Source organism: Seriola lalandi, unplaced genomic scaffold (assembly GCF_002814215.2).
Source record: "Seriola lalandi dorsalis isolate HSWRI2012SDOR001 ecotype SW California unplaced genomic scaffold, Sedor1 jcf7180002054575, whole genome shotgun sequence".
Classification (NCBI taxonomy): domain Eukaryota; kingdom Metazoa; phylum Chordata; class Actinopteri; order Carangiformes; family Carangidae; genus Seriola; species Seriola lalandi.
The window spans coordinates 384,316-395,023 of NW_019525128.1; the positions used below are offsets into that span (position 1 = coordinate 384,316).

Here is a 10,708-nt window from a genome sequence, read left to right on the forward strand (position 1 = left end):
TGCTATGGCAGACACGTTTTGTTAGTTTTGTTTGGACTTTTCTCACTTCCTGTTTTATTTTGTAATTTGGTTTCTTTGTGTGTCAGTGTTTTTGCTTCCTGTCTTGGTCTTGTGTGGTGATTGTCTGCCCCGCCATAATGTGTTTCACCTGTGTTCAATCACCCTCGCCTCCCTTGTCTATATAGTCTTTGTGCTCCCCTTTGTCTGTGTCGGTTCTTCTGTTGATCTCTGGGTTTGTCCTCGATCTGTTCATGGCTGTTTAATCCTCAATCTGTTCACGTAGTCTGTTCATGTCTGGTTTGTTTTTGGTCTGTTCATGTTACCTGTTCATGTTCTCCTGTTGTCATCCCCTATGGTTCCCTGTGCTTGTGATATAAGTTCTTTTGTTAAATAAACCTGTCTGCACTGTCTCCCATGTGTTGGCTGCATTTGGGTCCAGCCTTACCCCTCAAACCCTTACAGTTGTGACAATGATTACAAATAAGATATATCATCAGGATCCATGTTTTCAACATAAACATTTTGATAAGGCTCCCCTACAGTGGGTTATTAAAGCTGGAGTACAGGACTTTTAAAAATAAATGAACATCCGTTTCATTCTTTCACTTAGTCCTGTTTAACACTCTCAGCTCCAGGTAAATCTCTGCATACCAGAGTTTTAAACTTCCTGTCTGTGGACACTTTCCTGACTTTCTTGTGCTGCACAATGGGAGTGACAAGTTTTATGTCAAGCAACCAGTTTGCCAGAGCTGAGGAAAGCGTTCTCTCGTGTCCCCCTGTGCAACAGTACAACATGCTGAAGGTTCCTAGGTGAAATACACAGGTACGAACCTACACAATAATAGTACCGGAAACATTATGCAGCTGTCTATGCTTGTGCTATGCTTGTGTTGAGCCTCCAGATATGTTTATATACAGACAACAGAACATGATGTCAGAAGGCGTAACCATTGCAATGGAAACAGAGCAGTCACATGGTGCAGCCTATGGCGGGACAGTGTCCAAGAAAAGTTTCTAATCCTCCAGATAAGAAAGAAACTCGGTGTTCAGAGGAAGGATTACAGTCTGAAGAAGGACAGACACATCAGTGTGACTTTTCCTTGTTGGACAGGATGACAGAAGAGAAGAGACTGAAAGCAGGTATGGGTGTCTCCTTACTACTTTTGGACAGGTTGGTATTTGTAAAACGTTTGGAGTTGGCTCTGTAGCTATTACGTTTATTCTACCTAAATAATGAATTTTTATCCTGGAATTGTGATGCTCAAATTTCTCTGTATTCCACACTGTTTGTGTAATTCCTCTCACTGCCAGAGAGGGGAGATGAAAGCTCCCCACTGCAGGTTTCCATGATTGTGACCTCTGCTATTTGGGACATTTTACAGTGTAAAGATAAAACTGTCAGTGCCCTTTGCTGGACAAACTCTGTCATTTCTGTTTCCGAATGACTTCAAACATATCGTCAACATTTCTGTGCTGCATTTTTTTTCTCTTTCACTTACTGGATGACACATATGCTGCTACATATTTATCTATATTTAAGAATGTTATTGATTTTGATGAAAGATGCCCATTCAGTAACTGAGGAATTAGGAGGAGGGGGAGGTTGGTGTTCTGTTAAGAGGGTAATGCTTATGGGAGCATGGTCAGCGATAATGATGCTATGGATGGCTGGATCAGTTATCTTATGAGTGATAGAGTTGTTAACCAAAAGGAAATCTATGCAGTAGTATGATTTATGGCAAGGTGAATAATATGAGTATACCTTATGACTGGGATTAATCAGTCTCCTGATATCCTTCAATCTAACATGTACTGGTTAAGTAGTGATGAGGAGTGGTTTGGTGTATTGTGACGATGAGCGATAACACATCATTTTAAAATGCACATTTTTCAAAAGCTCTTTGTTTTGATGTACTTTTAATAATTATTATTATTAGGATAGGACGGCATCTTGTTCCGGACCCCGACTGGTATTTGTGACCACAAATCTAAACCATCAACCTGTCTCTTTGATCCCAACTAGGCTCACAAGGTTTTACCCTTAGTTGCCACTTCTCAGTAGATGTGATCAGTCTGTCTTCATTAACTGGTTATGAACCAGAACCTTTGAAGTAGCTGTAATTAAACCTCCTCTCATGAAGCTAACTCTTGATTTAGGTGTGTTAGCCAACAATATACCTATATCCAACCTTCCAAATTGTTATGTGACTTTCTACAGAACAACTATTTTTTTCAGTCAGGATTTAGATGCATCATAAAACAGAGACAGCACTGGTGAAAGCTGGTGAAATTACCTTCCTATTGTATCTTGCAAAGGACAAGTCTCTGTACTCTTGACTTCGTAAATCTCGTCTCGTCTCGTCGTCTCCCGCTTATCTGGATCCGGGTCGCGGGGGCAGCAGCCTCAACAGAGAGGTCCAGACGGCCCTCTCCCCAGCCACTTCCACCAGTTCCTCCGGGAGAATCCCGAGGCGTTCCAAGGCCAGCCGAGAGATATAATCCAGCGTGTCCTTGGTCGACCTCGAGGTCTCCTCCCGGTGGGACATGCCAGTTTGAGGCAACAAATTGCAAATCTGTTCACACAATTTAGCAACAACTACATTCAGTATTTTTCTTCTTTGCTTCATGACTCTTGTGCTCTGTGGGATTTTGTCTCTACAGCCAATGACAGCAGCAGACAGAGGGTATGAAAGTGCTAAGTCAGTGGTTCAGCAGGGACAGGTGGGTGAAGGAGAGTCAGCGGCTGATCTCATCAACCTGCAGAGGGGACAAACTCCACACACCAACAAGTAAAAGCAGCTGAGACCTGTCTTACTGTTCACTAGCAGCACTGTTCAATGATTTCACTCCACTGTCTGAATCTGTTGATTAATCCTTGTGTGTTTAAGTGTGTTAAAGTTCTGTCTTTCAAGAAAGATCAGGCTCCTCTGCTCTTTGTGAGCCTTGTATGTGAAAATGTTTCATGGAGTTGATGTATTAATTTTCTTTTGGCAGATGTTTGCTGTTGAGAAGTCAGAAGAAATACTGAGTGTTTGGTAGGCATGGCTTCTCAACATGTCTGTTGTCAAGTGAAGTCAACTTTATTTATACAGCTGGAAATCACACATTTTCCACCGCGGCCTTTACAGCCTGCACACCCTTTATCCTTCTTTATCTGTAGAACCCCCCAGTTCAAATGAGGGGAAACTCTTCTTTAATGCTGCTAGAGGGAGGTGGAAGAGGAACAGGGGAAGGTGTTTGGTTAACTGTTAAAGACTGTGGTCCCCAAAAAAACAGGCAGCAGAAGACACTGATGAGCCTGAAGTGACAAGATAATCATTCTTTTATATAATTATATAAAATATATAATTATGTTATAATTATATAAAGTATAATTATATAATTACATCAGGAGTTTGGGTCTTGTGTTATCACAGTAGATTCTGTTGAACATGTACAGAATGTGTTCTTCTCATTTTGCTGATATTCTTCCTACTAATGCTGATGTGTTATGACTGATGTATGATGAACTATAGTGCCAGGTAGTTTGATCAGTAGTGGTCGCAGCTGACCTTTGAACCCTACAACAACTTGCAAATACTGCAGAAAATCTTAATTCATGACAAATGTGAGTGAAAGTTTTTAGTAACATCAGGTGGGGGTTGTCTGTTACAGAGATTTTTTTTGTAGCTGTCTACTGTTTAATGATCCAAACAACACAGTCTGAAAATCTCTTTTTCTTGACATGTTCTAGAAATGACAGAGGAAATCTTACAACAAAATTAGATAATTCATTGCACTTATTGACCAAGAAAAAGAAGAAAATCAGTTTATCTGTGCTAAAAAATGGAAAAAATACTCAGTGTGATTAATAAACAAATGAAAAATTAACAATTAAATGACCAATCAGCTACATGTCTGTCGCTGTGCCAAAGTAACCTACAGATAAAAAAAGATTATGCATGAAAAATCATCACATTTATGTAATCATTATCTGATTTCAACATTTTGTTTTCCCACTGGACTGTCACACATGAACCAGTTGAGCTCATATTGTTCATCTAACTTCATATTTTTGTAATCTCTTCACTCAGAATTGTCACTGTGTTTTTACATATTGTAAAAATCAAGTCTAATTTGTAAAGACACATAAACGGCATGTTGTCATCTGAACTGACATAGAAAAGAGACTCATACAGATTATGAGGCAAAAAACAAAAAAAATGATTTTGACGTATTTAATTAAATCTTACTTAATAAATTAAATTTAACTGTATTCTGGCATGAGCATATACCTGTGGTGGCAGGCTCTGGTGTGAATGTGGTGGTGAGGACAGATCACCACTACCAAAGTTATTTTGTATCAAACTTCTAAATTTACTTAAATTAGTTCCTTCTCTGAAATAACGCACAGCACAAATGTTCACAGATGATCTTTGAATGTCAGATGTCACAGAGGTATCAATGTTAGTGTTAGCAGCCGTCACTGAGTCCTGTGAGGAGAGATAGAGAGCTGCGTGTGTATCTGTGTCTCCAGCTGTGTGTGTGACACATCAACTAAAAGTTACATTTTACATTTGATTGATGCTAAATGTCACAGCACAGGTGTCCTCACAGAGCAGTTCACTACCATAAATATTATGTGTGTATTTATATCTGGATTACAGACTGTGTGCTTGAAGAAGTGAGATTTCAGATTGTGTTGTAACAATGAAAGATGAACGTAGTGTGGGTCTCCATTTCTTTATTGGTTGTGTGCAAATGGAAAGCAGGTTACAAAGACATATTCTGCAGCTGTGGATAACTGAACTGACTTCACAGATGAATGTGTCTCTGTTCTCAGGCTGATTGAACTGAAACCCTGGACGAGGAGGTTGTAGGAGAAGAGGAGGATGGACAACGTCTCCTCACACAAACATTTCATCCTCGATGGCTTCAGTGAACTGGGAGCTCTGAGGCCCGTCCTCTTCATCCCGTTCTCCATCATGTTCATCGTGTCGCTGTCGGCCAACTCCCTGCTGCTGTACATCATCATCTCACAGAGAAGCCTCCACTCCCCAATGTACATCCTCATCGCCGGCATGGCGTGCGTGGACCTGAGCCTCCCTCTGTTCTTCGTCCCCAACATGCTGCTGAACTTCCTGTTTGACTGGAGGGGAATCTCTCTGATTGGCTGCCTGGTTCAAATGCACTTCATTCACTTTGTTGGAACTTTTCAGTCCACATTACTGGTGTGGATGGCATTGGACCGCTACTTCGCCATCTGCACGCCACTCTACTACCATGAACGCATGGCGCTACAGAGGTTTCTCAGGTTTATGATCCCACCTGTGATCAGAAACATCTTCATAATCACAGCGTTTGTGAGTCTTGCAGGGCCCTTGTCCTTCTGTGCTTCTAATGTGATAAATCACTGTTTCTGTGAGCACATGGCCTTGGTGGAGCTGGCCTGTGGAAGCACCACCATTAACAACCTTGTGGGGTTACTGGCTGTGTTCCTCATCCCTGTGGCCGACTTCATCTTCATCGCTGCCTCTTATGTGGTGATATTCAGGTCTGTGCTGAAGTCCGGCAGATCAGGTTTCAAAGCTCTTGATACTTGCATCACCCACATTGTGGTCATCAGCATCAGCCTGACTGTGGCGCTTACTGCTTTCCTTTCCTACCGGATCAGAGTTGGTCTTCCTGCCGCCAGTCGGGTTTTCTTCAGCACCATGTACCTGCTGTTCCCAAGCTGCTTCAACCCGATCATCTACGGCGTCAGAACCACAGAGATAAGAAAGCACATCCTGAAGACGCTGACATGCTGTCACTTTATACACACTGTGTCCCACTCTTAAAGGTTCTGTAAGCTAGATTTTAAACAATACTACAGCAGCAAACAACTATTTTCTATGTAAAGATATAGTGGCGTAAAGGCATTGTGAGCAGAGAACGAAGCCACACCCCTCTGTGTGTGTTGTAATATGAGTTTCTCTGGTCTTTGTTTTGGTTCCAACAGCACGTGTATGTTAGTGCATGTGAGTCCCTCCTGTTAAAGGTTTTGTAAGGGAAATTTTAAACAATACTACAGCAGCAAACAACTATTTTCTGTGTAAAGTTCATAGAATGTAAAAATGCTCCACTGTTGCCATCTTAGTAGTGCCTGACTCCGCCCTAACTCCAAGCTAATCCCAAACTTATCCAAAAATGAACAAAGAGGAGGGGAGCGGAGATGACCACAGACAGGTTGTGGCAAGCATACGCTCACCCACCCGTCACTCAAAGAGGCCACGCCCTCAATTCTACGTAAATTTAATCCTTAATAAAATGTAAACAGATGAGTCATATAAACAGTTGTCATGAAGGAGGAAATGCTCTAGAGACCAAAACTGTTTTTGCACCAGGCTGTAAGGTCATTGCACAGGTCAGATGTTGGTCCCTGCTTCGGCCTTCCGGCCTGTCGCACCTCCTTCGGTGCCAGTGCGGGCAGCTGCAGGGTCATCAGCTGGAAGCCGCCGTTCACGGATGTTTCGCCCCCTATGCCAGTACATCTCCCGGCGGGGGGGCAGTGGCGTATGGGGACGTCTCCCCGCCACTCCCTGCAACTGCCCTTAATGGGGTGTTAGCCCCCATCCACTTTCCTTCCTCCGAAGCCACAGCCAGTAGCTCGCCTTTCTCGGCCTCTTCTCCCAACTCTTTCACCGCCTTCCGCAAGCTTGACCCCGTCAACCCAGCTCTGCGGAGCAGTTGGACTGCCGCCTTGCCAACAAAGCCCCTGCTTTCCACCTCCACAGGATGTACCCTGGCTCTCCAGCCAGTCTCTTGGCACTCTGCTGCCAGCTCAGAATACTTGAGGTGTTTCCTCTCGTGGGCTGCTGTCATGCCATCTTCCCAAGGGATGGTGAGTTCGATCATGTGGACTGCTCTCTCCACTGCAGACCACATGACAATGTCTGGTCTGAGAGTAGTTGTTACGATCTCTCTCGGGAACACCAGCTGTTTTCTTAGGTCTACCAACATTTGCCACTCCTTACCTGATCCCAGGATGGTAATTTCCTGTGTAGGTGCTCTGCGCATCTCGCCTGGTTTAACAAAAGCAGCTAGCGCAGGTCTTGTTGTTTCCTGGGTGCGGTTCGCTGCCACCCCAGGAGCTCTGCCAACTTGGCTAGCACCTGGTCATGGCGCCATCTAAAGCGCCCCTGGGCCAACGCCACCTTGCATCCTGCCAGAATGTGCTGGAGGCTAGCCTTGGAGGTACTGCACAGCGGACAGCCTACCTCACTCCCGAACCACTGAGTAAGGTTCCGGGGACATGGGAGGGTGTCGTACACTGCTCTGATCAGGAAACTCAGCCTGCCTTGCGGAGTCCTCCAGATGTCTGCCCAGCTGATGCGTCTCTGCACAGGAGCCTCCCATCTTGTCCAGGCTCCTTGACTGCCCTGAGTTATAGCCTTTATGTGGAAGCGCTCCTGGCGCATGTAAAAATGTTTATTTCTGTAAAACATTTTAACATGGGAGTCTATGGGGATGACTTACTGTTTGAGCCAGACTCTCATGGTCGTTAGAGGAACTGCAGTTTTCAGTACTTCTGTGTTGGCTTCATTCTTCTGTCTCAGAGGTTACCGCTTGGTAAAGATATAGTGGAGTAATGGCTTTGGAGCAGTGGACTATCAAAATATCCATAACATTTTTTAAGTTTTTACTGGCTCCATCAGTGTCATTCATGCAGCCAGTCCCAGTGGATCAGTGCAAGGCTGAATTTCTTTCCCAGTCCGATTGTGGAGACAGTACTGATCCGGTTTACTGGTCCAGTTTATGTACTGATGGTACATAATGTTACATGTCTGTTTTCATAAGTGACAGCTACAGTAGACATGATAACGTTAGCTAACCTCCTGTCACCCATTATATGTTCGGCAAATGTTGCTCTCACTAGCTCCCTAGCTGTCAGCATTGCTGTAGCATATTACAACAACGCTAGCGTGGGTTAATGGTTGTGGTGAGGTAACTTTATTCAGTTGAGCTCTTGTTGAGTGTTTAGTGAAACTTTCACTGGGCTTCATCAGGGAGAAGGGTTGTGGCCAACAAAGTATTTGTTTTGGTCTGAGATGCAGGTGGTTTACAGCGACATCTAGTTTCAGTGACAGACATTTACAGAACCTTTAAGAAACAAACAAATGAAATATCAGGTTAAATATCTTGATTAAAAAGATCCAGTTTCCATGAGGAAAAACAAAAAATTTATCAGAAGTGACCAAAAACTAAAAAGAAAATGATCCAAATTAAAAATGCTCAATTATGAGATCGGTGCTGGATACTCTCCTTTTCAGGAGGGTGAGAGGGGTCAGGCAGGAGAGGGAACACCTAAGGCCAATCATCAAATCTGCGTCTCCTAGACTCTCAGTAGAAGAAATAAGCGTGTGTGTAAAGTGTTTGAATTAAAAAAACAGTTTTCCATCCCTTGTTTCTGATTGTGTGTTTCTGTGTGATGCTGCTGCTCTGTTGGATTTTCAGTTCGTCACACTGACAACATGTTGACGTGCTGCAGCCAATCAGAGAAACTGAATACATGTAGGGAATTAATTGTCAGCTTTAGGGAAGAAATTAAAAATCTGCACAAATTAGCAACAACTTTACTGATCAATCATTCAGATCTGTCATCTGACATCTGTCTCTCTTTCCTGACTGATCAGAAACTTTTTTTTAAAGTATATTTTTTGGGCCTTTTATGCCTTTATTTAACAGTACAGTAGAGAGAGAGACAGAGACAGAGAGAGGGGGAATGATATGCAGTAAAGGGCCGTCCGATGCGGGATTCGAACCAGGGCCACTGCAGCGAGGATTGTAGCCTCTGCACATGGGGCGCCTGCTATACCCACTGCGCCACTCGACGCCCTGATCAGGAACTTTTAATTTGTTTTACTAAGTTTCTTCTTCGGTTCATGACCCTGGTGCTCTGTGGGATTTCCAGTCTGATTTTGTCTCCGAAGCCAATGACAGCAGCAGACAGAGGGTATTAAAGTGCCATGTCAGTAGTTCAGCAGGGACAGGTGGGTTGAGGAGAGTCAGCGGCTGATCTCGTGACTATGCAGGCTGGACCTGTTCAGGTATGAACACCAACAACAAGTCAGGCCTGCTGATTCTCTTCTACAGAGATCTCATGTCTGAGTCCTGAAATCTCCTTATCTTCAAACTACTGAAACAAACAGTATGATGGTGGAGGCAGGATTTTTCACTTTGATATGATCTAGAGTCGTTGTCATACATCTTGATTCTAGTGCCGTGATCTGCTCGTATCTGTCATTTTTCTTCTGACTTTGAATTATTTAAAAAAAAACAAATCTTGGTTGAAAATAAATTAATTTCACATTTTCAGTTGTTTGTTCAAGGTGAAACCAAGCAATCTGAGGAGAGATGAGCTTTCTGTGCTCTGTGTGCTGAGGTTTAGTATATTTATATATATGTGTATATATATATATATATATATATGACATTTACTCTTTGAGTTTAAAAACCAGGCTAAACTGGGTTTACAGTTAGAGATTTTTAGATGTCAGTAACAATTTAATGTCCAAATGTCAGTGACAGATTTAAAAAGAATAAATATACAGATGTTAACAACTGCTTTCAAGAACAAACAGGACTGACACGTTTAAGTGTTGTCGGCTGCTGGACCAGAAATAATAACACTATATGGAGAAACTCTGTGGTACAGTGTGATAATGTAAATAAAATAAAGTGCATAACAGTATGTAATAGTGTAATAAGTTTAATAAGTTTAAATGACGAGAAGATTTTTTTAATATGATTATAAACTCATGACAGAGATATTTAAACCATTAATATTTTTGACTGCAGATCAAAGGACACACATACTGATCACAGACAATACCGTCATGTGTTCCTGTTGTGTTTCCAAACACTACACAGACTAACAGCATCATTAATCAATTTACACGTTCAGTAGGTGTCCAGCTTCCACCATCATTGATGAATTAATCTGTGAGCAGCATTTTAATGTTGAGCTACTTTATCTACTGTAGGGTACAAACATACAAACATATATTTTATAAGATAATTATAGATTTTGTATGTAAGATCTCAAACTTCCAAGTGACTACTGATCTATAATTATAGTGGTATACAAGCAGGCAGTCACATCAAATTTAAATACTCAAGTAAAGTTCAAGTACTGCAACACTGAACATTACTGGAGTAAATTTACTTAAATTAGTTCCTTCTCTGAAATAACGCACAGCACAAATGTTCACAGATGATCTTTGAATGTCAGATGTCACAGAGGTATCAATGCTGTCTCTTATACACATCTCGTCTCCTCACACAAACATTTCATCCTCGATGGCTTCAGTGAACTGGGAGCTCTGAGGCCCGTCCTCTTCATCCCGTTCTCCATCATGTTCATTGTGTCGCTGTCAGCCAACTCCCTGCTGCTGTACATCATCATCTCACAGAGAAGCCTCCACTCCCCGATGTACATCCTCATCGCCGGCATGGCGTGCGTGGACCTGAGCCTCCCTCTGTTCTTCGTCCCCAACATGCTGCTGAACTTCCTGTTTGACTGGAGGGGAATCTCTCTGATTGGCTGCCTGGTTCAGATGCACTTCATTCACTTTGTTGGAACTTTTCAGTGCACTTTACTGGCGTGGATGGCATTGGACCGCTACTTCGCCATCTGCACGCCACTCTACTACCATGAAGGCATGGCACTACAGAGGTTTCTCAGGTT

At 42.7% G+C, this 10,708-nt stretch overlaps 1 protein-coding gene and 1 pseudogene across 1 annotated transcript; both read left to right on the forward strand.

Moving 5' to 3' along the window:
• Positions 1 to 4,719: 4,719 nt before the first annotated feature.
• Positions 4,720 to 6,112, forward strand: LOC111663394 (olfactory receptor 52K1-like). Its single transcript, XM_023417560.2, has one exon. The coding sequence runs from the start codon at positions 4,872 to 4,874 to the stop codon at positions 5,817 to 5,819; it is 948 nt and encodes a 315-aa protein (XP_023273328.1). The 5' UTR covers positions 4,720 to 4,871; the 3' UTR covers positions 5,820 to 6,112.
• A 1,027-nt stretch (positions 6,113 to 7,139) lies between these two features.
• Positions 7,140 to 10,708, forward strand: part of LOC111663382 (olfactory receptor 52K1-like) — a 36,698-nt pseudogene continuing 33,129 nt past the window's right edge.

Excerpts from the sequence above, each read along its gene's own strand:
- LOC111663394 (XM_023417560.2), top strand. The coding sequence starts at position 4,872 with ATGGACAACGTCTCCTCACACAAACATTTCATCCTCGATGGCTTCAGT.